Source organism: Bos javanicus, chromosome 6 (genome assembly GCF_032452875.1).
Source record: "Bos javanicus breed banteng chromosome 6, ARS-OSU_banteng_1.0, whole genome shotgun sequence".
In the NCBI taxonomy this organism is placed as follows: domain Eukaryota; kingdom Metazoa; phylum Chordata; class Mammalia; order Artiodactyla; family Bovidae; genus Bos; species Bos javanicus.
In genome coordinates, this window is record NC_083873.1 from 17441213 (window position 1) to 17468198 (window position 26986).

At 41.8% G+C, this 26986-nt stretch overlaps 2 protein-coding genes across 9 annotated transcripts in view; one reads left to right on the forward strand and one right to left on the reverse strand.

Annotated features, from left to right (window-relative positions):
- Nucleotides 1–1687: 1687 nt before the first annotated feature.
- On the reverse strand, nt 1688–4268 carry LOC133250039 (uncharacterized). The gene is made up of 3 exons (XM_061421208.1): nt 4191–4268; nt 3605–3993; nt 1688–3121 (listed from the first exon to the last, which is right to left on the reverse strand). The coding sequence occupies exons 1-3, from the start codon at nt 4266–4268 to the stop codon at nt 2878–2880; spliced, it is 711 nt and encodes a 236-aa protein (XP_061277192.1). The 3' UTR covers nt 1688–2877.
- The window catches only part of LEF1 (lymphoid enhancer binding factor 1), a 116892-nt gene continuing 93568 nt past the window's right edge, over nt 3663–26986 (forward strand). For 3 of the 8 annotated variants that reach the window (XM_061419422.1, XM_061419424.1, XM_061419425.1), the window contains exons 1-3: nt 3663–4958; nt 7320–7386; nt 8839–8972. In XM_061419422.1, the coding sequence (XP_061275406.1) occupies nt 4746–4958; nt 7320–7386; nt 8839–8972 (414 nt within the window). In that variant the 5' untranslated portion in view covers nt 3663–4745. Of the gene's footprint in view, nt 6176–7319; nt 7387–8838; nt 8973–9046; nt 12634–26986 lie in introns of those variants that run through there. The other 5 variants (XM_061419427.1, XM_061419430.1, XM_061419423.1 and 2 more) reach the window with 4 other exon arrangements.

A 26986-nucleotide genomic window follows, 5' to 3' on the forward strand; every position in this document is an offset into this window, starting at 1 on the left:
CTCTTCCAGCATCCTTTTCCGTACCCCCTCCTCCGGCCACCTCCTTCCTCTGGGATCCCACCAAAGTTGTCGCTGGGAGAGAGTCCAGGCCACACAAAGGGGGAGACCCGGAGCCCGGGCGGGGACTTAGGGCTGAGGAGGCGGAGAGGGCTCTGAAGGGCACCGCGCTTTTCTCTCTTCCCTGTAATTAAGTACTCATTGGCGTGTCTGCAGCTGACTTGACTTGGCAGCGACCCCTTCCCCCCACAGGTAGGAGGGGTCTCTGGTGCGGGTGGGGGTCAGTCTAGTCCCCCTGTCCGCACCCGCGGGGGGCTGGGCTGTATGCACCCTGCCGACTTCGAGAACCGTCTTTGCAGCCCCCCTCTCTCCCTGTTCCGGCGCAGGGTGGGCGCCTCGCCCCCCACGCGCAGCGCGGGCGTCGGCGCCCGGCTTAGAAGGAAGTGTTGCTATAAAACAAGTCACAGTTCGCTCCCAATGTAAACCCCAACCAACCAAAGCCACCAAAAGGGGAAAAACCAACAGCAATCCAGTCCTTAGCAATTGTTTCACGGTCGGAATTAAATCACATCAAAACGCCCCCTGAAACCCACATCCTGAAGGAGTGAACCTGCAACAGCTAACCTTCAGTCGTTCGCTCGAGTTCACACGAACAACCTGCCTCTACATCCGAGAGAAGGGGGCGGCGGTGTCTCTCGCTCGCAACACCCACCAGGTCCCGGACCTTGCGCCCCAAAAGGCGGCTGTGTATGTTACTAGCAGCCCCACACGAATTAGAAGAGACCTCTCCGCGACACAAATACCTTTGCCAGGAACTTCACTGAACCTGTAAAGGAGGAAAGGAACGCCTTCCCCGGGGTTGCCTCGCCCGTCCAGTGTCTCCCAGCTTTTCTCCCTGAAGAGACAGACTTCGCGTGGAAATGTCCATCTCCCTCCCAGACAAAGCTTTAAAAAAAAAAAAAACTTGAATGAATGCTTTCTAGAAAAGCCCCTTTTAAATGCACCTTGTCAGAAGACTTGCAACAATGCTAAGGACAATCAGCGAACGAAACACCCCGCACGCCACGGGGAGGGAAAACAGTCACGCAAATAGAGTAAGACGCTGGGTGATTTCGTTAGAAACAGTGTTTCCAAAGGTGAGGTTTGCCGCAAAATGCAAAACGCAGCCACCTACCCTCAGCCCTTATAGCAAACAGTTCCCACTAGTTATTGTTCCCCCAATTCCCATCTTCTCGAGCTCTTAATCTCCAGGACACCTGGAGCTGAGCTCCAAATGACTCAGGGAGTCCAGATAATTAACATGAAGGAGTAAATGGGATTCGAATTAGTTGCGACACTTTAACGGGGAGGGGGGCAGATGTAGGAGCCGTCATTTAATCTCTTTGGCTTCCAGAAAATCCCCCCACCCCCACCCCTTGACAGTCTGATGAAAAGGAATCTCTACTCTGGCTGTTTTGGTGAAACTGCATTTTCCAGTTCTTTTCCTGTCCGTCGAATTGGCGCATTTATGGGAGGACTTTTTACTTTGTTTTCCCATATTTCTTTTAGAACAGAGGGTATGTGTGCTCAGTCACTAAGTCGTGTCTGACTCTGAGACCCCATTGACTGTAGCCTTCCAGGCTCCTCTGTCCATGGGATTTCCCAGGCAAGAATACTGGAGTGAGTTGCCATTTCCTTCTCCAAAACAGAGGGAATAAATGTCTGACATAGCTACATGTTCACATCTCTGAGACATCACACTCACCGGTGCCTAGTGAAGTTGCATGTTACCAACCAAAAAGTAAAATTGGGTTTCCCCCCATCTTTTTAGTATTGCCTTACACACTGTAGAAAATATTCTTTAAGGCATAGCATTCTCACCTATTTGCAGAGGATTTAATGCTTTACTCTCTCTGGCTCCCATCACCAGCCCTTTAATGTTACCCTAACCTGAGACACAAGGAGTGGGACACGACTGAGCGACTGAACTGAACAGAACCTGAGACAGAAATTTTCCCTGTGACTACTGGCCATGCTCTATGAGACCAACTGAATGCTTTAAATGATAGTTTTAAAAATTGTTTCCTAGTGGATTCCCATCTCAAGTAATTACCAATAAGCGATATTTTGAGTGCTCGTTTAGAGCATTGTTAACATCTTTACTTATACGATGTCTAGCAGCATGCAATTTCTCCCTTACACAAAAGAAGAGGGATCTTTACATGCCTATTCCTATATAACAGAGCTAAAGTCTGATTCTGTAATGTTTTCCCCATTTTCAATTTAAGGGAGATGGAGACACATTTCTTCCTGTCTCTTGTTTACTGTTCTGAGGTTTTACAGATGGCTACTGTATTGGGTATAATAATTTTGCCTGGATTTTTAACTGAGGGAGTTTGAGAGCCAAGGAACAAAATGTGATGTGTTTTCAAACTTCAGCTTCGTTTATACTGTAACTTTCACAAAGCATCTCCTTAAAAGTCCTGTCCTTGTACAAAATGCATCAAAGAGACAGTGGAGGCTGGGAAATTTTTGAGGTTGAATTTGGATTTGCATCTTCAAGGGTCTCTTTGAGCCCGAAGTCTGAGGTGCCAGAGACTGCCCTGTCCTCCCTCCTTCTACCGGCTTCACTCTCCTGGGTCCTTTTGCCTCTCCCCACCCCCCCAACTTGGGTGGTTTTTTTCGTTCTTTATGAGGTTCCCACACATTGTGGCATGTATCTTCGAAAATACACGAGCGACCTAGTGTAACTGTGTGTGAGCATCCTATGGTGAGGATGTAATGAAAAAGATCTTGCTTAAAAAGCGATAATTACGATTCAGTCTTCGGTTTTTTCTTCCTCCTATTTTTCTCGTTAAGTCTGGAGGTTTTATTTTTGTTAGCATGTGTTCCCTTGTCCTTTTACATGTATTTAGGAAAGCCACAACTCTTTCTTGTTCTTCTTGCTTCCGTTCTCTCATTAGTTGAGCAATGTGTTATGTTTCCCCTTTCCCTTCTCTGTGTCCCCGATTCCCGCCTCATCCCCTCTGTCAGAGCATCTATCACTGTGGTGTCGATCACAGCTGCGGCGGCTTCTCTTTCATCTTCTTCCCACTGCCAGAGCAAGGGAGGGAGAGGGAGAGGCGGAAAAGAGGTGGGGGAGAGACTGGCGGAGGAAAGAGGAGGGTGGGTGGGAAGGGAACAAGAGAAGAGACACTTAGATGATGAAGTTAAACCGCTGGGGCAGAGTTTCTTGTCAATTTCACGCGGGCAAAGCGTGCCTTTCGTGGGTTACAAGAAACGCCGGGTCCTTCCATCCCTAGCCAAGTTGCCTGAATCTTCCCCCTAGGCGCGCGCGTACACACACACACACACACACACACTCCCCCCCCCCCCCCCGCCCCAAACCTAGGACTCGTCCTACAGGCTCTGGGAAAAGAAAAATAAAAAAGTCCTCAATCACCACCTCCTTCTCGCCGTCCCCCTCCCCCCCGCCTTTCTCCCCCCCACCACCCCCACCCCAGCGGGCAGCCAAGGAAAGCTGGAGGCGGGGGAGGGGAAGGGGAGGAGAAGCGACGCAAGTGGGCAGCTTTTCAGCGCCGGCGAGGCGCGGGAGGAGGAGAGGCGGCGGGGAGGCGCAGCCGCTCACCTGCGGGGCAGGGCGCGGAGGAGGGACCAGGCTGTGCGCTCTGCGGCGGCGGAGGAGCTGGGACGCATCCGCAGCTCCGCACGCGGCCAAGCTCCAGGCGTCTCCCACCCCCTGGCCGGGGGAACCGGAGGGGTACAGCTCTTTGACAAGCGGCCCGGCGGAGGCGTGGAGAGCGGCGAGCAAAAGAGCGAGCGAGCCAGACTGAAGAAACTCGAGCCGGGAACAAAGAGGAGTCGGGTTGTGTGTGTGTGAGTGTGTGTGTGCCGGCTCCAGCTCCCGGCAGAATCTTTTGGGTCCGAGGTCCCTGCTGTGACGCCCAGAGACCCAGTAGTGCCCTCCACTGCCGACTCCCTGCGCTCGCCGGCACAAAGTTTATTCTTGGCAAACTTCTACTCTTTCTCTTCCCCTCCTCCTCCGCCCCCCACCTTCTCCTCCGGCAGATTGAATGCGCCTGGAGAAGGAAAACCGAAGCGAAAGGGAAGGAAATAAGAAGCTTTGAAACGGACATCTCCAACCCGGGTGGCTTTTTTTTTTTTTTTTAGTCCTCCAGGAAGTGGACATTTCATTATCTTCTGATTCTCCTTACACCGTCTCTACTGGGGTAAACGGGGCCGTTTTGCCCAGCTCGCTCCTTCTCTCGGGAAACAAACTCCTGGACCGTCATCCAGGGAAGCTAAGGTGGAGAGATCTGCGAAGAGTCGCGCCGACAGACCCTCCCCTGCACTTTGGAGAGTCGAAATCTCCTCCAGAACCGGCGTCCTGCGCGCGCAGACCCCGGAGACGCCAGGGCCGTGGGGCGGCCGCCCTGACAGCCTAGCCTAGCGCGCGGCACAGACGCCCCCAGAGGCGCCGGCCGCGGCGGTCCTCGCCGCCCTGTGTTGTTCGGCCTCGGGGACGGGCGCCGGCGTCGGTCTCCGCCGAGTGGGAAGGCGCGGGCGGCCACCGGGGCTCGGGTGCCGCTGCAGCAGCTCCGGCCGCCGGCTGCCAGCCCAGCGCTCTCCAGCCCGGCTTCCGCCCTCTCTACTCCCTGACGCATCCTTCCAATTCTCCTTTTCCTCTCCCCCTTTTCGTTGATCCCTTCTCTTTTCTGCTGTTGCCTGGGGTGCTCCCCCCGCGGAGCGGAGATTACACAGTGGTCGGGATGCCCCAACTCTCCGGGGCAGGCGGCGGCGGTGGGGGGGACCCGGAACTCTGCGCCACGGACGAGATGATCCCCTTCAAGGACGAGGGCGATCCTCAGAAGGAGAAGATCTTCGCCGAGATCAGTCACCCTGAAGAGGAAGGTGACTTAGCCGACATCAAGTCTTCCTTGGTCAACGAATCCGAAATCATCCCGGCGAGCAACGGACACGAGGTGAGCCGGCCGCTGCCCCATCCCTGAGAGGCGTGCCGGGTCCCGGGGAAGAGCCGAGGGAGGAAGGGAGGGAAGGCGCCGGGCAGCCCGGGTCCCCGGTAGGTCTGCTGGGAGCGGGATGGGGGGTGGCTGGGCTTCTGGTCTGCGTTCTTCCTGTGTGTGGGGTGGAGGGGAGTGCAGGGAAGCGTCCAAGTGTATCAGTTTTGGCGTTCGGTGACTAAACCGTTGGTTTGCGGCCAGGAGAACCTGCGCTTAACCCACTGACGTTTCGCCTTCGGCCTTTTTGGTGGGGTTCAGAGGGTGCAGTGCATTAAGGCGAGGATGTCTGAACAGCGGTCCTGAGAAGTTCTCCCGTAGGACGGAAAACAAAGTGCACCCGCTATCTCTCGGTAGATGTCTCTGCAAAAGTGCGTACACCACCAAAGGCTTAGGTACAGACGAGCAGAGCCGCAGGGAGAGAGGAAGGGGTGGCGGGCCCAACCGCCGCCGAGCGGGGCTAGCGCTGGGCCGGCCCGCGGAGGGGGCGCGCGCCCGGGCGGCGGGGGCGGTGCGGAGCCGGGTCCTCTCCGCCGCCGCGCCTGCTGCCGGAGCCGTGGGCGCGCCGAGCTGAGCCACCCCAGGAGGGCTCTCTCACTACCGGCTGGTTTTCCCCATCCATCGCCACTTAAAGGGGAAAAAAAGCACGCTTATGTTTGGGCCCGAATCAGGCCTTAAATCTATGCAGAAGAAGGGCGAGTCAGAGAGAGGCAGCGGAAGCCAGGGCACCCACTCAGGGGAGGGTGGAAAGCGCTTATCTGATCTCTTGGCCCGCTGCGGGCGATAGCGTTGGTAACCCGAGTAGAGTAAATAGAGACACGTGGGTGCTGGCGAGAGCAAGCCGCGAGCGGGACCTCGCGGAAGGGCTATTTCAGGCCTCGCGGAGAGCTTCAGAGGTGGGGGAGGCGGATGGACCCTGATACCCGACACTCCACTGGCCACCGTTGTTCAACAACTGGAGACGCTTTGGAGGAAATCCGGTAGAAAAGTCCTGACACTCAAATGGTTTCACCAACGCTTTTTGCCTCCAAAGAAATCTGGAGGGTATATTCTTTTTCCTTAAATGGCATCCTTCTGCCCCCAAAAAGAAAGCCTGTGGTTTTGGGGGCGGAGACATTTTGTGTTTTAAACAGCAAGTTTAAGAGCACCTCAGAATTACCTTCTTTATCCCAATGGCAGGGGTGAGTAACGCGTTTTGGAAGGCCCAGGGCCTGGGTCCTAAGGAAAACATTGGGGTGTTGTCTTTCCCCTGAATCTTTCATCTCAACATGCCAACTTAGGGGGGAAACTGGGGTTGCCCAGAGCATACCTAATTCCACTTAAAAGATTTGTGACTGTGTATTGGGCGGGGAGAGGAGGTCACTGGGAGGACACATGTCCAAGGAACCAAATAGCCTCCGAAACACTTGAGGCCAAACTCGTATTTGTAGAATAGCCTTTTCAAATTTCTGCCCTTTTCCCTTGCCCTTCCTTTTTCTATAAATACATTTGCCACCCACTTCACATTTTCTACATGTTTTTGCCTGGGGAGAAGGGAGCTGTGTTTGAAGCCCCAGAAATCAGGTATTAGGGCTCTGTTAATCTTTGCTGGTGATAAGTGGGCATGGGGCAGACCCAAGGAAGATGCTGAAGGGGTAATACCACCGATTTGCACGTGGTTGAATCTGGGTGGATGGTGGTTACCAGAACTGATATTAGCTGGGCTACCTTTTAGATGTCTGTAGCTCGACTCTCAAGTTTTCCTCCCTTTAACCACAGAATAGTTCACTTTTCTCTTGTAAGCTCGCACTGACAGCCATGGTAGCTTAGGAATAGGGGAGCTCCTGCTGTAATTGGTTTGGGACAATGGCCTAAGACCCCCACTTGTGAGTCATGGGCTTGTTTTTATTTAAAATGTCATTTTTGGTTGCAAAATGATATTTCAGCCTGCTTTTAATCATCTCTGACTGAAGTAAATAGTGGTTGAAGAAACTATCAAAATGATCAACCCCCATAACTGAAATTTCTATCATATTAGGTATCCACGTAGTCTTGATGTATTTTAGTAAACAGTGGTCAGAACAGCATGTGGATTGTTGACAGGTTCATTTCAGTTGTTATTGTCATTTGTAGTTTCTAGTACCGTAGAGGTAGTTCTCAGGAACACATTGAAAAGATTTCCCAGGACTCAGTCCTAGCCTGTCCTCTTAGATTAATAAAACAGGTAGATTGAGTTGCATCTAATCCCCCTTTTTTGAGTTACCAGTGGATATGCACTTATATCATCATTGTCACAAACTCTAAAGCAATTTTCTTTCTTTTGGGGGTGGGGATTTGTGCTGGTAGGTGGCCAGACAAGCACAAACCTCTCAGGAGTCCTACCATGACAAGGCCAGAGAACATCCTGATGATGGTAAGATGCTAATTCTACTTCTCCCAACTTTATTATTTAACATGTACAATTTGTGAATATTGGTACATTTGCTATTTTTATTTGCATCCAAAAAACTCGAAGCATATGTAATAAGATTGTGCCCATTGTTTGACCAAAATGGTAAAGAAAATCCAGAAAACTTATTGCTTACCTCTAATACATATTTCCATAATTATAAAACTGAATGAGTTAAGGGCTTTTGAATTTCCTTTGGCTTCCAGATTCTTTATGGAAGAGAAATGTCTATAATGAGTATTTCTCTTTTCCTCATTTTCCCTAATATTCTAATTGTCATACATCTTTAGTATTTTTTTTTCATGCATTTTTACAAACAGTGACAGTCTACACCGATTTATTTTCCAACAGGAATAGTTTCAAGTGGGTCTTCATTTGTTTGCAGTTTCTTGTTTTAGTGAGAAGCCAGGCACTATATGCACAGACTAAATACAGCTCACTAAAGAAGAATCTAATATGTAAAAATATAACACTTTAATCTTAAAATTAAGAACTATGCCTATGAAACATGATGGATTTTCTCCCCATTTCTGATTCTCGCTCAAAACTGTAGAAATCCTGCGTGTTTTTTTTTTGAGACTTAAGGAGAACTCCCTGTGACTTTAAAAGAATCTGTGATCTCTAGGGTTCCCTTGTTGAACAGCCTGCATTTCTGTTCTCCTTTAATTACTTACAATTGGCCTGACCAGAATGAAGGGTTCGCACATACATGTCAGCCAGGGGAAGAAAGGAAGAGAACTATAATATCAAGCTTCCTTCTGAGCTACAAAGTAGATACACAGATAAAAGGGAAGAAATGTATACACTGAACACACACACGCAAACGCACTTTTCTTTGGCAGTGTGATATAAATGTAGCACATAAAATTAAGTCTCCTGGAGTTAATCCTTCATAAATTTGGGTAGTTTCCCATATGCTAGACACAACTTGCTCCATCAGTAAAATCTAGAAAATTTCCAGAAATCCAGAAGTACAGGTAGAATTTTTTGTTTGCCTATAAAGTGGAGTGTAACTTTAGGTGTATAAATATATATGTGTGTGTATAGCTGAATAGCCTAGTGTATTTATATTATAGCTTTGTAGGCCTTTTTTCATGTGTCTGTATTTCTTAGTCCAGTTTGTTAGTATTAGAGCAAATTAAGTTATATGGATAACACTTATTTTTGTAAAAACACCAGTCAGTACTGGAAGTAAATTGAACCACATGTTTTTAAAACATCTGGTTCACTGCTAAGCCATTTAAGAGAGTAAATACTGTCAATATAAAATAGAGCATAATAACCCAGTTATAATATTTTGTAAACAATCTGTTATGTAAAGTCTAATTTATAGTAGAACTACTAACTTTTCAATGAAAAATACAGTGATATAAAAGGAAGTCAAAGCATCATTGATTGTTCTTTGCCTTCTCTTAGGAAAGCATCCAGATGGAGGTCTCTACAATAAGGGACCCTCTTACTCGAGTTATTCTGGATACATAATGATGCCAAATATGAATAATGACCCATACATGTCAAATGGATCTCTTTCTCCACCCATCCCAAGAACAGTGAGTAACATGCTGATGTTGCAAATTATTTTCAGAAGTGCAAATTAATTTGTATTTTTGGCAAAATGTTTGTTTTTTTAAACTTACTGGAAATGCTTTCATTATATATGACCAGTTGTTGCTAAATAAGACATGTTATAAGGAACGGCTGCCTTAAAATGGTGCTACTTTTTGATATTTTGACCTTCGGATATTAGCTTTTGGTTTATTGGTTAAGATGAATAAAAAAACAGATCATGAGCTATCATGATATCAAGTGAATTTAAATCAACAAACTCATGATTTTATGAGTATTATGCTTTCTACTCTGATGAGAGAGAGAAATTGATTTAATCTTTCAATTAACTAAGTGGTCTGTGGCTTTCACTGCTAGGTAGGCTATGTAGAATCAGAATTCCTTTGGCTCACTTGGAACTGAACACTGGGAATGTTACCTCAGCTTTTAAAACAGTGTCTCATTTTGTTGTGTTAGCTAATGTTTCTTTAAAATCAGTTTAGGTGTGGGGGAGCAATGAGCTATTTTTACTTTATTGTCAGTTGCTAAGAAGTATCGCTTGAAAATAACTCTTAATGAAAAAAAATTTTTCTTTTAAGTGGTGGCTCAGTTAACTTTTAAGTTCTGAAAATGTGGAGGCATTAAAACTGCCTTATACATTACGGTTAACATGGAAACCTCAATTTATACAGTAAGAAAACATCCAAAGGGTAACTTGTGTGGTACCTGAGTGTGAAATGGAGTCCTCCCTGAGGTTCATCTCTTTGGAGGTAGTGGTGGATTTTTACTGATCCATCAATATGTTTACCTTCTTTCTGGCCTCACTCTCCCTGTGCCACCCAAAGCCCAATGAAAAACATGTATGTTTGGGTCTTGGGGATGATGTTTCAGTCTAACTGGCCCTCCTGCGAGTCAAATCTAGGATCATAAAATGGAACCTGTATCTTTGCCTTATTAGCCCAGTGCTTTCACCACGTGAAAAGAAAAAAAAAAATCAGTGGAAGACATCTAGGGCAAGTACTGTCGTTGATATCTCAGTGGACAGAATCTGGGAACCATGAGATACTCCAAAGTAGAAAAGAGAAATATTTCCTAATCAGTCATGAACAAATAAAGAGTATTTGTGCTTATCTTGATTATCTGTGGCCCTCAGCTGTTGAAGAGATCGATCTAGGAAATATAACCACTTTTTGCGGGGCACTGTGATTTAAAAGTTATTTTTTCCCATGAATTTCAAAAAGATATTTGACCTCTTAAGTAGGGAATAGGATTTTTCCAATTTTCACATAGAAGCTAAAATGGAGATCTAGGAAATCTTATGATGGTTGTTATAGGAAATAGTGATTTCACATTTTAAAATGCTTTTCAAATATTTAATGATAGAAATGTGTGTGCAGTACATATGAATCTCTTACCTAAAAAGTGAATGAACTAATAAAAGCAAACAGTTTTTAACATTTAGCGACCACCCAGATAAATGCTTATGAGTTTTAAAATTTGTAGGAGACTTTGTTTCTGTTGAATTAAATATGCATACCTATCAGATAATTTAAAGTTGGGCTATTTTTTTCTTGTTGATGTTTTGAAGGGGTGGGGGAAGGAGACTATATTTTAGATAAGAAATAACTGAAGATTTCTGCTGAAGCCTTTTTAGAATAACAAATAATCTTTCCAACAAATCAAACTATAGTCTCTGACTTGGTAACAATAGAAAATAGCCACTAAAATAATCTTACACTTTTAGGCTGTGAACACAGTTAATAAGTATTAAGTAATACTTATAATAATAAGTAATAAGTATGCTTAATAAGTATTTGTGGAATTTGTTCTTCAGTTCAGCCAGTTCTTCTTTCAAGGCAATAATTTTTTAAAAGTCAATATAATAAAAATCTATTGTTATTTATATTGTTATTCCCAACAATATTGAAAATTAAGCTGCTCTTCCTCTTTAAACCAGCCTTTTCCCCTAGCCCCTCAGTATACTAATCATTTTAAATTGATAGAATGGAAAGTATTTATTGTTAGTGTATATATTAAAATTTTGAGGTCAGTGAATTGAACAGTCATTCATTGTTTAGGAAAGATTTGTGGCCAGAATAAATGTTGGTGGGGGTAGAGTGGAGGAAAGGGGTGTGGTTAGGAAACAGTTACCTTACCCTCCTATCTGCTGCTTTGCTTTTATTCTGTTCCATTTTAGAACACATTTATTTTAGGCACCTTTTCTTGCCAGTATTCTGCAGTTCGCCCAATTCCAGAAGCTTTGCAGTTTTAACCACAAGACTATGTTCAATTTTTCTCTTTTAGGGTCCAGCCGAAGTGGGTCGCAGTCTTTGGTTTTTAATGGGTAACAGCTGTTTTTAATGCTAAGTCCCAAAGCACTTTAACCGGAAGGCAACCCCTCCCCTTCACCCCAACCACACTTCTGCCTCTTGCTCTTTAACTCTGTTCTTAGCAGGACTGAGTGTTTGCCTAGCGGACATCCACAGTGATAGGTTTGCATCCAGGGTGTCAGGAGCAGGGTGACCATTTGTGTTTGGACTTGGGGTGGGAGCTGTCCCTAGTCAGCCCTGCTGCTTGGATTTGCATTACAAACAACCCCTTGTTTACTGTATCTGCTGCCCTCAGGTGTTAGGATTAGAAAAACATGGAGGGGGGGTGGTGAGGGAAAACCCAACTGCCCCTTCCCCACACAGAATCTTCTGTTTGCTTGTAACCTTAGATAATCCAGAGAATACCAGCCAAGGCCAACTGGCACGCACAGGAGTGTTTCTGCTGGTAGCTCATTTTAACAATTCTATATGCATTTGCTCTTTTTAAGACAAACACTGACATATATTTGCTCACACAGCCCTTACTCATGACCTAAATATATAGAGTTACCTGCACAGAAGAACCACTTTTGCCATTCAAGCTTTTTTTTCCCCCCCCATCTGAAGGAAAATTTTAATTGGCTAATTACATCCTTCCAGAACTGGAATTCTTAGAGGTGTGTCTGTACTAGAAATCTTGTGAATGGGTGTCTCATAGAATTTTAAATAGGAATTCTTGTTCAGATAAATGAGGCAGGCCTAGCAAGAAAGCACCTATAATAATAACATGTTTGGTGTCAGTGTGAGTTCTTAAAGCACAGTAAACCTTGGCTTGGGATGGTCATTTTCACTGAGTGTGAGAAGATGTAGCAGCTTCTTAAATATTTCAGAGCAGGGGCTCTGGAGAGTTTATTAAAAGCATACTCCCAAGACCTTCTTTCTCTGAGTCTCATTTATGAAAATCCTTGGAGGCCAATGGCGATGTCTTAAAAAGGACTACATAGTTGGTTGCCTCCTGTGCTGGGTCCTGGCCCTTGTGTGCCTGAAAGCCGTGAGACAGTGAGCTTGGCTGCCTTTACATAGTGAAAGTTCCCATTGGCTTCATGCACTGTGGTTATTCGTCTTAGGTGTCAAACTTCCATTTGTCCCTCAAGCAACCCAAATGTTTAACACCTCTGAAGAGAAACGACTGGGTTCTCTTCAGCTGCTCAGGGAAGGAACAGTAGCAGACTCAGTGCAGGAAGCAACAGCAAGCGTCGCTGCTCAGCTCACACCAACCGCAGCGACACCTGGTCAGGACAGTGTTGCTGACTGCATCGCTGGCTTCTTTGTGATCTTTCTCAGGATGGATTTTCAGGTGGGAAAGGAAGATGTCTGTGTTTGAATTTCATCATCTTTTCTTATTTTTAGTAGATTCATTTTTCTTATTTTTGCTCTTAAAATGCTTCAGGGTTCTTTTATAATTATTTTGAGCAGTTCACTTCTGTGGTATGGTTTTTACCTGGAGGGGGTCAACATTTTGACGTCTAATGAGCAGAATTATTCCTCTTAGAACTTTGTCTTAACCTGCCCCCACCAGCCTCTGCCCATGTTTGTGTTTGCTTACAGTTAAAATTAGATTTTTGTCATCGTTCACATCTGGAATTAAGGAACTAAGTGAACATGTCTGATCACTAAGGCAACGCTTACCCATCTGTCTCTCACACTACTGCATAGCTTTGAAAACAATCACAGAAATAGTCATCGATAGGAAGACAATGACTTAACAGTTCAGAGAGACTCTGGCTCATATTTTCAGCAGAATTTTTAAGTGTCTTTTCACTTTCCTTGAGGAGCTACCTCATGTGACTTACTGATTAATGATTTAAAATTTTCTCCTATAAGTTGTCTACTTTTTGAAGCTAAGTACATGGAATTTTCCTCTTAAGTTCAGGAGAAGTTAAATTTTAGAAAGTGTATTCTATCTCAGATTTGAATGTGATCTCAAGAGAATATGTGGGAAAGCTCCTCAGAGCCCCAAACTCTTCTGTTTGATTCATCTTAATTGTACTGCTACAGAGTAGGGAAAGGATCACAGTCAGAATAATTGGAAGTGATTGCCATTCCCCCTTCAGATAATTCAGGTATCTTATGACTGACTAGCATGCTAATTCAAGTGTCCCAGGTGCCGTGCTGACGTGACCTTTCAGGAGCTGATGTTGCCTTGCATGACTGGTGCGGCAGAAGTGTGATCGTTAGTCAGATAGGTTTTTTCGAAATGACCCTTGAAATTTCTTGTTCATTCATAAAGGCATGAGAACAACCTAGTTTCACTAAAACAAGACTATTAAGCCAACTTGCAGAAAATCTTGCTCTTTGAAGTTCCCCTCCCCCTGCCCACATGCAGGTCCTCAACTTGGTCTCATCAATCCCATTATTTTGATCCATTTCTTTCTTGCAGACAGACTTCTGTAATTCTAACAGGACAGAGTAAGGACCTCATAAATGGCTCTATCTGGACTTCAACTTGTTACCTCACATGTATTTTTCATAATACCAACTGAGAAATTTTTTACAACTTTTGAGTCTTGTTTTTAACTAATCCTGTTAGTTATTTAGGCAGAACTGTTTTTGGTGTATGTGACTGACATTTTTTTAAGCAATGGGATCATTCCATTCGTCTCTAACTCCCCTTGCTCCTCATTTACATATTATAGATAGGATTTTATAAAACTGGTTTCCCTTTGATTTCAAGATAAACTTGAAATTTAAAGAGAAAATATGCCAGCACTGTCCTTGGGCCAACAGAAAAGCACATATATTTGATTCTAAGGCAAAAGTAGAACTCAGCATTATGTAGGTGCTGCTGTTGTGGAACTGAATGTTTTTTTAAAGAAGATAGTCATTTCAAACTTGTATCTTAAAGTTATCACTTCAGTGATCATGCCACACTGATCCAGTATGTAGAAAGCTAATATTGTAGCATTTGAGAGACTTGGTAATGCTTTGTACTGTCCCAGCAGGTCCTTACTCAATTTTTTTTTTAAACTCTCAGCTTTATAACCAAAGATACACTCTCAGACACTTCATTTAGGCCTCAATTCTTATGAAATTTTAGCTATATGTATGGTACCAGCCATTGGACTTTATTTAAATAATTTTTAAAATATATTTTAGATTGATGATCACTTTTTAAACATTAATTGTGACCTTGTGAAGTTCCTGTAGGAACTGTCGACTTTGCTGTAAAAGAAGGTGCTATAATTTAAAAAGAGGAGTGGCTCTAGCGTAGTTTTAATTTTCTTTTATTATTGTCAGATTCTGTATGAAATAGTTACCAAAACTGTTAAAAGCTGACATACAAAGGTATTTTTGTAAGTCCTTTTTTTTAAAAAAAAAAATTCTGAACATTTTTGCAATAAAGCCTATCCAACTGCAAATGATAATTGATCAGTTAATCAGAGATTACTGATGAACTTTGAGATAGTTATGTGTTAGGAAAGCACAGAATAGACACTTCAGTAGATTTGCTGAATAAATAATGTACTAGAAAATTTTCATGTATGGTTTTCGGATATGTCCAAAGGATCTGTCTTTATTCAACCAAATCCTATATGAAAATCTGAAGGTGTCTACTAAATAATCCTTAGTGTTTTATTATATTACTTTTTTTGATTTGTTGCATCAGTGGAAAAAAAAACACATTTAGACCATGTCTTTAATGAAGAAGTCAGAGTCATTGCTTGCAGAATGTCAAGTTTCCAAGTAATAGCTGAAAACAGTCAGCTGGAGAGCTCCCTGCTAGAGTGAAAAAGAATGGGACTGGGTCCTCATTTGAGGACTGATCCTGAGAAGTGCTTATCTTTACTTAGGTCCTGGAAACCTAATTGAACAAGAAGAGATGATGGAAATGCTTTTTTTCAGAAGGGTACTTGAGACAGAAATGAAGTCATAATAAAAAGAAAACTATCTTCAATTATGTTGCAGTATCATATGGTTAATGCTTCTCAATTCATTTTTATTCTTTCCCAGATAGAAAGGATATTTCTTTTTTCAATAACACGTGACGTATTTTGAGACACTAAAAAATTCTGCGTGTATTTTCTAAATACGTGTAGTAGCATCAGTGCTGAGTTTTCTAGACCAGTATGTGTTGTAAATTGATTATATCCTTTGGCAATATGGAGAGCAAAATTTTTGAGTCTTTATTAGGTGGAGGTAGGCAGTCTCTTGTGAAGGCTGAGCCTGTGGAGGAGGAAAGTCCTGGGCAAGATGTCAGTAGATTGGGGGTGTAGTCCCATGTCCATCACTCTCCATGACTCTCCATCAAGAGCCTTGGGCCTCCGTCAGCCTTTGTTTCCCTGTTGATCTTGAGGCATATTAATGTCTGGCTTGCTTACCTTATGTGATTGACGTGCAATTCAGATGGCGCAGACCCTGCGAAAGCACTCTGTTTTCTAGCTAAGGAAGCAAAGCACAAGTCTCATCCCAGCCTGGTGGAATCCTGCCACAGAAGGTGCTTGACTGTATTTAGGAAGCTCCTGAGAAAGGGGAGAAATTGTTGTTTCTTACCGTGTCACTGTGCTGATCTGGAATCTGGATGACTGGGTAAAGGCCTTACAATAACCTTAAGAAAATATCTGTGTAAATAAAAGTTTTGGGGAGGCAGCTTTCTTCTCTTGGGCTCTTTTTTTCTCTCCTAGTTGTTAGGAGAGCACCATTTCTTCTACTAAGGGAATGAGATGCATGAGGGAACAGATTTCTAAATTAAAGATTTGTTAAAATTCTTATATCCTTCTGATATTTGGTATGAAATTGCCAGATGACTCTTAAGTCCTTGGATTGGGGTAATAATTGATTTTTATTTAGGAGACTTTTTTTCCTTCATCCTTTGAGAGCTGGGTTTCTTCTCCCCACTGCGAACAATCTATAGAGAAGAGATTTAAGAACGTCTTGTGAATGTAGAGGACGACAGGCGAGTTATTTTTCTTTCCCCTTGGAATTTTCTTCTGACTTAAGTCTTTCTTGCTTTCCTGGCACCTAAAAAAATCAGGTCCAAGGGGATAGGCTGGCCGGGCAGCAAGGAGAAATCAGTGCTTTTCTAGTCTCATTGGAAAATTCCAGCTTCCACCCTTTCAAGACTTTTCTTTTTCTCTCAGTAAAAGTCAATGAATGTTAAATATATATATCAATGTAGAGTTAGCGTTCTCCAATTTTAAACAGTATATATTCTACCTTGTAATAATTATGAACACACAGCATCTTGGCACTCTAGTTCATATGACTTGGACCCCGGAAAAAACGTATTGTGATCTTATCTCCAGTGTGTCAAACTTTGTCTTAGACTCCAAAACTTAGATTTTTTTTTTTTTTAAAGTCTGAAAACCAGCAGTACCAAAGTAAAAATTTTTACCAAAGTAAAAAATGTTTACTGTTTACTATAACTGGGCTAACCAGCTAAGTAGCTGACAGGGTTAGGAAAAGAATCAAGTCTCCAAGATGTTGCTTGAATTGGTTTTTACTCAATTTTTTGGTATAAGTAAAAAGTTTAAAATTAAAACTCAAATTCTTTGGAAAGGGAGAACAATTAACTTTTTTTTTTTTTTTAAACTATTACCATGTGTCAGGTACTGAGCTAGGCAATTTATACAAATGAAAACTGGCTGGGTGTAGTAATCTCCATGCTAAAGATAACAGCCTATCCTCAGGGGCAGTAGGAACCTGCTTTGGTTTAGTAAGCAATGGAATCATGGCTCTTCCCTTTTTAAGGTTTGAAGAGTTGTTAATTGTCATTTAAAATAACCAACCATTACTGCCTTCTGGAACATAAAACACTGATTAAATGAATCATATGTTGATTAAAATATAAAACCCCAAATTATTACTTTGACGATTTTGTTGGCAGTTTCTTTTCAGTAATGCTTAGCTATTTTTTATGAAAATAAAAAGAAAATACTTTCATTAAAAAAAGCAGTACACTAGAAAACTCAGATGACCAAAAGGAATAAAAAATATGAAATTCCTAGGATCCTGCTGTCAGAGATGGTCATCAAAGCTCACCATGCAGCCTTTTAGACCTCTTTCTGTGCACGTTTAGAAATACATGTAAACATACATAAATATATATGTTATATACTCATGGCCATGGGAGCATAATATACCATTTTTTTCTTGTTTTCCCACCCGTATACAGTGGATATCTTTTTTACTCTTCTGTAACAACATTTTTAATGATAGCTAATGTATTGCCTAATTTATTTAATCTGTCCTTTGTTGGTAAAACATTTAGATATAGTATCACTTTTTTTACCTCTAAAGCAAGATTTGATGGAATGCATATTTTCTAAGTATATCTTAGCACACATTCTGTTTCTTTGAAATGAATTACTAGAAGTGGAATTGTAGAGTCAAAGGCAGTACACCTTTTTAAGCGAGGGATGGGGTTAACCCAACAATGTGATTTAACCCTAAAAAATTTTGAAGTCAGTATTTAAAAGTATTATTAGATTACATTCACATTTGGTTATGGTTGATGTTTTGAGGCCCTCTTCCAGTCAAGAATCAGTCCAGCAGGAGACAAGGAGCTGGACAGATGGGGAGCAGAATATGAGCTTCATTATTAATCAGGCTGGAGAAAGTGGCCTGAAGCATGACACAAGTTTGGACTTCCTTTGACCTCCCCACGTGGAACACCAGTAAGTCACAGACGTCCCCAACAGGGGCAGGGAGTTTACCTCCAGTGGAGCTGGGGACAAGAGCAAACTCGTGTTGGGGCAAGCTGGCCCCAAGAGAGAACAAAGGGTCAGTCTGTTCTTGCTCGGTTCTTCCTCCAAATCACCAGATATGAGTCGCTCTCCCATGGGGAAAGTGAATGAGGGTGCGGGAGAGACGGAGGCTACAGCTGCTGCTGAGGAGCAGAAGTTACTACTCGATGCGCCAAGCTTCAGAAGGAGGGGACAATGAGAGCGTGGTTGTCCCCTGAGTCACGATCACGGATCAGACCGATGGCCACGGCCAGTAGTGGTGACATATGTGCGTATGCACGATGGGAGCTGCAGCAGAGCACTGCTGCTGGAGTCAGAAAAATCGAGATCTCGGTGTCTGCTCCTGACCCGTGACCAGAAGATCTAGATCTCGGTGTCTGCTGCTTACTCTCTGAACCTTGGTTTCTTAACCTGTAACATAGGCTGCCACTTCTTCTACTGATCCTGACAAAAGTACAATATAGGGTACTCTGCATTAGTAATAGTGTTTATGGAAGGCAGAACAACTACATCCGAGTTTACTAGTGTTCTTATTAAAAAAGCAAATCTGTAGGCCCCTCTGCGAGCCATTCGTGTACACTTTAACCCAGGTACTTCAGTGATTCTTACCTAAAGTAAGGTTTAGAAAAATAATGACCAGGTAGACTTTCAGTAATTTAACTGAGGTTCAGATATCCTCAGTGATTCATGCAAGGTCTTATACCTAGGCAGCAGTCAGGCGCTATGGCCCCAAAGCTCACTCACTACCACTCAGCCCTGTCCCTCACGGAGACCGCTGGCACTCTGTTCGTGGAGACCTCAGGGGGGTTGTATCCTTCCTCCACGGACCCACGTTCTTTAGCATTCTTTTCAAAGCTTTCTGCAGTCTGAGCTCATCTACCTTTCAAGCCTTGCCTCCTTACCCTGCAGCTTACAGTTAAGCTACATTTCCACACCCGCATCCTATCGCTTTCCCAAATTCCTGTCTTTGGGTTGTTATAGCTTGCTCTCCCTGGAATGCCCTGTTTTTTCTTTCTGCTGGCATAGTCTTGTTCATCCCTGAAGATCTGGGCTACATAGTATCTCCTCCAGGACGCTCCTCCTGACTTTACCACCAGGTAAGAGACTCTGCTCTCTCCTGGCTCCCACAGAACCTTCTTCAAACCTGTTATCACTGCTTACAATCGTTGTTGTCTCTGTGTCTGTCTGTCTCACTCACTGTTAGTTCCTTTAGATAGGGAGCTTCTCTTACTCATCTCTGTGCTCACAACCAGTTATACTACTTGGCATTAGAGCAAGTTACTCTGCAGATATTTGTGGAATATATAGAGCAAAACTTGTTAAAATGTATTAATGTAGAGCAGTAACAGCAGATATCAATCTATATTTAAATGGAGAGCCTTTAACAAAATACAGACTAATACAGAATCACAAACCTGAAATTGAGCTTAGAAATGATCTGAACATGAAGTATATAGTCCATGGACTAGACATTAGCTGTTAGTTTTGAGTCTTGAGTAAGTGCCAGGACCTGTTCTGAGCACTTAATGTATATTAGGTGATTTAGTCTTCACAGGAACCCTGTGATATCCTGAATAGCCCTATTTTACAGATGAGGAGATTGAGGCATAGGGATCATACAAGTGGTTAAAGGACTGCTGTAAAACTAGACCAAAAAATGCTCGGTCAGATAAAGTAGGTAATTTGGCAGGATCACACAGCTAGTAAGTAGTGGTACCATGCTTGGATCAGACTTTGACCCTCACTGCAGGGTGCTTTGGAGAAGGAAATGGCAACCCACTCCAGTGTTCTTGCCTGGAGAATCCCAGAGATGGAGGGGCCTGGTGGACTTCGTCTATGGGGTCGCACAGAGTCGGACACGACTGAAGCGACTTAGCAGCAGCAGCAGCAGGGTGTTTTCTGCAACTTCAGCTATCACTGCCATCACTGGCACTCAGAAGATGCTAAATGATTGTTGAATCCATGTATTTCTCATCAGGAAGATGTTAAAGATTTTTAACGTATTTGTGGTTCAATAGCTTAGTTGTGTCCAATTCTTTGTGACCCTGTGGACTGTAGCATGCCAGGCTTTCCTATCCTTCACCATCTCCCAGAGCTTGTTCAAACTCATGTACATTGGGTCAGTGATGCCATCCAACCATCTCATCCTCTGTCATCCCCTTCTCCTCCTACCTTCTAGCTTTCCCAGCATCAGGATTTTCCCTATGAGTCGACTCTTCCATCGGGTGGCCAAAGTATTGGAACTTCAGCATCAGTCCTTCTGATGAATATTCAGGGTTGATTTCCTTTAGGATTGACTGGTTTGATCTCCTTGCTGTCCAAGGGACTCTTCAACAGTCTTCTCCAGCACCACAGTTTGAAGGCATCAATTCTTTGGCACTCAGCCCTTTTTATTGTCCAGCTCTCACATTCTCCATGACTACTGGAAAAACTATAGCTTTCACTATACGGACCTTTGTAGGCAGAATAATGTCTCTGCTTTTTAATGTGCTGTCTAGGTTTGTCATTGCTTTTTTTTCAAGGAGTAAGCATCTTTTAATTCCATGGTGGCAGTCACCATCTGCAGTGATTTTGGAGCCCAGGAAAACAAACTCTCTTACTGTTTCCATTATTTCCCTATCTATTTGCCATGAAGTTATGGGGCTGGATGCCATGATCTTAGTTTTCTGAATGTTGAGTTTTAAGCCAGCTTTTTCATCTCCACTTTCACCTTCATCAAGAGACTCTTTAATTCCTCTTCGCTTTCTACCATAAGGCTGGTGTCATCTGCATATATGAGGTTATCGATATTTCTCCCAGTAATCTTGATTCCCGCTTGTGCTTCATCCAGCCCGGCATTTCATATGATGTACTCTGCATAGAAGTTAAATAAGCAGGGTGGCAATATACAGCCTTGATTACTCCTTTCCCAATTTTGATGTCCATTGTTCCATGTCAGGTTCTAACTGTTGTTTCTTGATCTGCATACAGGTTTCTCAGGAGGCAGGTAAGGTAGTCTGGTATTCCCATATCTTTAAGAATTTTCCACAGTTTGTTGTGATCTACACAGTCAAAGGCTTTAGAGTAGTCAATGAAGCAGAAGTAGATGTTTTTCTGGAATTCTCTAGCTTTTTCTATTATCCAGTGGATGTTGGCAATTTGATCTCTGGTTCCTCTGCCTTTTCTAAATCCAGCTTGAACATCTGGAAGTTCTTGATTCATGTACTGTTGAAGCCTAGCTTGGAGGATTTTGAGCATTACCTTGCTAGCATGTGAGATGAGTGCAATTGTGCAGTAGTTTGAGCATTCTTTGGCATTTCCCTTCTTTGGGATTGGAATGAAAACTGACCTTTTCCAGTCCTGTGCCCACGATGATTTTTCCAAATTTGCTGCATATTGCAGCGCTTTAACCTGTAGAGGGTTTGTGAACATAAAAAATGTATGAAATTATAAATGTCTTTAACATTACTTTTGGTAGTAATAACTATGGTGCTAGTAAAAAGTGCTAGAGTTTAAGGCAACAAGTTAGATGCAGTGAAGAGAGGAGAAACTGGAGGAAATACAAAACAGATGGAGAAAGTTCTAGCCTGATGATGGAGGGGCAGTGTTAGTGGAAACAATAAATTTAGAAAGAGGAGCAAGTTTTAGGACAGACGTACATGAGTTTGACTTAAGGACTATTTTATGTTTTCTATGTTAAGAAAACAAAAAATTAACCCATATCTGCAACCCAGCATTTTACATTATGGACATCATTTTGGTCTATAATTTATCTAAGTCAGCAATGCCTCACAAGTATCACTTCACTTCCCTCTAATGCTGCCTGAACCTTGTGTAGAAGCCTCTGTGTGATAAAAAATAGAAGTGCATACTGACCACAGGTGAGGGAGGAATAGTATTAATATACTACTGTATAATATCTAATGAATTCACTTTACTTGCATTTTTCTTATTAAATACTCACTATATCACTGTGGAAGGAACACTACCAGTTTTCCCGTCTTTTCATTCAAGATAGTGACACACATGGGTTTCATTGTTCACTGTAGTCTCAGAGTTTAGTAAGTGGTAGAACTTGGATTCAACGCCACATAGCCCTGATTTAGAAGCTGGGACCCATTTTATAAACTAGTTCCTCCCTCTAAAGAATAATCCTGAGTTAGTGTCAATAAATTATATTGAAGATTAAAAGCGTCTGTTATATTTGTGCTTTATTAAACAATGTAAGTGGTTTGGCTCTAGTGGTGGCTTAAATAAGTTCTCAGAATACTTGAAAATTGTCTTCTGGTTTATTCAACACATAATCATGTAATTGCTCAATGTGTTCTTGAAAAGTCCCAGGAAATATTTGTTTCTTGGGTGTATCAGCCACATTTTGATAAATGCTTAATTTTTATGGGAATTCCTATTGCTTAATTCTAGGGTCCCAGTGTCCACATATCTTAAGGACTCAATAGATTAATCAAATAGCAGTGTGGCCAGAGGTTTTTGTCATTTTTGGAATCTCCTTGGTGAATGATGTTGCCACCTTATTCCATAAGAACTGAGTTTTATAGGCAAAAATCTGCTGCCAAAGAGTCTTCTTTGCACAATAAGCAATTAAAATGTGGTAGGTGCTTTGTTTCTAGGAGCTGTTTGTAGTGATTTTTGTGGTATTACGATATTAGGTTAAGTAAGAGAAATTAGCTTAGAATTAACTGGAATTGTGATCATTCCTGAGAAGTTATAACAGTGGGTTTCCTTAAAAAAAAAAAAAGAAAGCTTTTTTGGTAAGAAGATAATTATTAGAAACAATCTTCTTTCTCTCAAAAGAAAATGTCTCTGTTGTTGTTTTAAGGTAATATATATATTTTTAAAGTTAGGGGAAAATTCATTAAAGAACAGAAAAAAATGCAAGTGCCTTCTGTCACTTATATAATGGTTTCATTTATGTTTTCCTTAAAATTTTCTTTCTCCAACTCTACGTATAATACAAGTTTTTTTTAATAAGACGGCTCATAAGGTTACTGTTAAAATTTTTCATCAAAAATATGTTGTTGCTCATCTTCCCATATGAATAAGTAAAGATCTATATCATCATCTGTTGCCATGGCTGGATACTACCCAGGTATATGAGTATTTTAGTTTATTGATTTTATCCTCAATTATGGGTGCTTTTTGTCTTTCTTATTTTAAACAATGCTAAAATGAAACCTTGTTAAAAATACATATTTATAATCTATTTTTATAAGTTATACAGAATTAAATAGATTATAGAAATAAGTCTATTTAAATAGACTTCAGATAAATGTGTTTTTGCGTATTTATGTTTATCTGAATCACTGGATCATATCTTTCTTGATTTATGCAAGCTTTTTATATATAAATATATATATGGCTCAGCAGGTAAAGAATCTGCCTGCAGTGCAGGAGACAGAGGAGACATGGGTTCAGATCCCTGGGTCAAGAAGTTCCCCTGGAGAAGGAAATGGTGACCACTCCATTATTCTTGTCTGAAAAATCCCATGGACAGAGAAGTCTGGTGGGCTATAGGCCGGTGGGTCGCAAAAAGTCAGACGTAACTAAGCAAATAACACGTGTTTATATATAAAGCATATTAACCATTTTGATAACAAGAAAATGCTTTCCAGCACTAGCTTGGCTCATTTCATGTAATTTATTTCAGAAGAAAGACCCTCTTTTGACTGTTGTAGGATGGTACAGTAACCAGAGAAAACATGTTATTTCCTTTCACTATCAGAAGAAGTTACCTGTTGTAGCAGTCTCTGAATTAGCCCTCAAGTCTAGGGTTAAATGAGTTTCCTGGTAGGATGAAGACAAACACCAAAGAATGTTTATTTGAGGAATGATTTCTCATTCATCTCATAAATATTCACTGAAGGTACTTATTTTGAAAGTCATTGTGCTGAGCCCTATTGTTAGTATATGACAGCAGTTTCTGAAGACAGTAGTTTTTGTATGTGCCAGCCTTTCTTGACTTGCGGACCATCTGAAATATGATAGAGAGTATTTGATTTACTTGTTTTAAAGTGGTTATGGAGATAGTTCTGTTTGAGTTGGGCCAGGAAAGTTGCTTTAATAAACACTTTTTTAAATTAAAAGGTTATGCATAGTAAGTAGTCTAAGACTTACTTAAGAAATCAATAATTTATAGAGCATTTTGTTTTATTTATATTTAATGTAAAATAAGTTAGGACATCCATCATAAAGCATTTTAAATTGGCAAGTTTATCAACATGGCTGCCAAGTTAACTGATGGTTGGTAAGAAGAAAGGCTAGGAGTCAGATCTCCTCTGTGCAGTTCTTGGTACTGTGTCTCTTTCATTAGCACCATCACCAGGAACCTTTACATTGACTCTGCTTACTCTCTAACCACATTTTAAAGAGTTATTTTTGGACTTAACCACAATTAGAATTAGGGAAACAGGATCTCAGGAAGGTAGACAAGTTTACATTTGCTTATATCACGTAGGGCTGAGAACACATGCCCTGGATCTTGAATGCCTGAATCCAAATCCAGGATCAGCTACTTGGCGCTGTCCAGTGGGCAAATTACTTTTACCTCTCTGTTTCCATTTCTTTACTTACAGTTTGAAGATTTTCCTAATAGTTGGAAACACAGCAGGAAACTATTGCCTTGAAAATGATGTTAGTTATCACAGATAGGAAATATTTGGTCAAAATCCATGGCAGGGAATCACTACCTGCTAGGAATAGGTATCAGGATAGATCTGTGAATTAAAGGCCTGGGCATGTTTGTTTTCATGTCTTCCATACTATTTATTAAATAATTCTAAACTAAAACCACATGTAATAATGTAAGTTCTTATTAACTAGATTTTTGAGGCAGTCTCATGTATCTAATTGGGGAAATTAGAGATTAAAACTTTCAAAAGGAAATGTTTGCTCCCAAGATGGAAAGAGCAAGAAAAATGTGACATTTAGCCTACAACTGAGAAACTGGTTCATAATTCAGGGACATGTGAGGTGTGTATGTAATGTTTATTCAGAAACTATTCAGATAACCAATAAATTCAGTAATGTGTATGCAATGAGAAATTTGAAAATAGTTGGCTACTTGTGGAAAAATAAATTTTAAAAGGCTTTTAGTTTTTTCTTTAAGTTCTGTTGCTAATTTCATGGGAACTGGGTGGGAGTAGTATTGACAAGAAGTTAGGCAAGGCATTTACTGGCTATTGGTCTTTGAAGGAGCTCCTAACACTTTGGACTCTTGGTTTTCTTATCTAGAAGTGGTAACAAGTGGGGATGGCATGGACTGAGCGAGGCACAGTCACATCCATGTGCTTTCTTTGTCTGAAAGCCCCTGGGCTTCTGGGTGCCAGACCCCTGAGCTCCATCATATTTGCATCTCTCTCTTGCATTGCTTTATCAATATTGAAACCATCTGACATTAGTGCTTTGGCAAAGGAGTTTTTCTGCTCTAGGAGTACAGTAAGGTCTGATGGTATGAGAATTGGGGAGAACTGACCCAGGACTGCTTTTGCCTGGCTCTGGGAAGGCATCCTGTTGTCCATTAGTAAGTTCTGGGGGCACCCGCAGTGCAGACTAACCATACAAATGAGATCTGGGCATCTAGTTTGGATGGTTCCATGCAGTTGAGTTGCTGATTGTTAAAGGTCTGCCTTCAGAGAACCAACTCATACCTCTTTCTGCTTTTCCTTTTTTCACAGCCCAGTATATTCCTAGAATTCCTTGCTCACAGTTATCACCCAGACACTGCACTTCACAAGCAAGCATCTTGTCATTTTAAAGTCACAGTTTAGCCCTGTGGACAAGGATTAAGCCACATAGCACTTTGACGCAGGGAGAACATGTCTGGGAGGGTTTTATCCTCTACCTTTTTTTTTTTTTTTTAATTGGGAAGGAGGAATTTACTCATGTATTTAGCATTTATTCAATGATTATATATTCTAAATAGCTTTACTGAGATGTAATTCACGTGCAGTACAATTCAGCCATTTGAGGGGTACAGTTAATGGTTTTTAACATGTTCACAGATGTGTGTGACCATCACCACAGTCAGTTTTAGAGCATTCTCATCACCACGGAAAGTAATCCCACACCCTTCAGCTGTCACACCCATCTCCCTATTCCCTTACCCCACCACCCCAGGTCTGAGCAACCAGTTAATCTTGTTTTTTTTGTCTCAATAGATTTCTCTGTTTGGGACATTTTATAAGAATGGAATCGTAATAGGCAGTCCTTTGTCACTTGCTCCTTTGATTTAGCAGAGTATTTTTAAGGTTCATTCATGTTGTAGCATGTTATCACTACTTCATTCCTTTTACCCTCTGGCTCTTCATGGCTGAATCTCACCTTACAGAGGTTGGATACTTTCCCTGACACAGGTATGAGCATCGGTACAGACAGAAGATGAATTAGGTTAGTCTGTCTGGGGAAGGGGAAAAGATAAAGTCAGTTGATATTACAGATATATATAAATATAATATATATATAAATATAAATCAGATACATATATATAAATCAGTGATGAGAGAATATTTTTGATTGCAGTTCCCAATCAGTTAAAACATTTGACCACTGTAATTATTTATGAATTACCTACATAAATTACACATTTATCTAATAACTCAGAGTATACACTTAGGGTACTGTTTATAGTCATTGATGGAAGCTGCAGATTCTTCTTTCAAATAAAATAATCTCTAGTTATTTTGGTTAGCTTCTTGGTAGATCTCATCATAGATTTTAGCACTAAGGCAGGCTCTTAAAGAGTTGTTACTAGAAGTCAGGTAACTGTCAGCTTTGCCATTTTCTTGAGTCTCCTTGTGCTTTTGTTATTAGCATCTTCAGTGCACTTGGTACTCTTGCGCATCTGACATACAGAGCAAATGCAGGCCTTTTCTGAGATGGTCTGTATATTAAAAATATTTTGTAAAGCTTAAATGTTTTAATATAAATGTGAGTGTCGATATTGTGACGTTTTCTTCCTGCACCTCAGTGGCG

What these genes read in the sequence shown, in the direction of transcription:
- LOC133250039 (XM_061421208.1), bottom strand. Translation starts at nt 4,268, where the DNA reads ATGACGGTCCAGGAGTTTGTTTCCCGAGAGAAGGAGCGAGCTGGGCAA. An exon ending in TTTACCCCAGTAGAGACGGT is followed by an intron (nt 3,994 to 4,190) that starts GTAAGGAGAATC and finishes GAGAAAGAGTAG; the next exon opens with AAGTTTGCCAAGAATAAACT. An exon ending in CTCCGCGCCCTGCCCCGCAG is followed by an intron (nt 3,122 to 3,604) that starts GTGAGCGGCTGC and finishes TTCCTCCGCCAG; the next exon opens with TCTCTCCCCCACCTCTTTTC.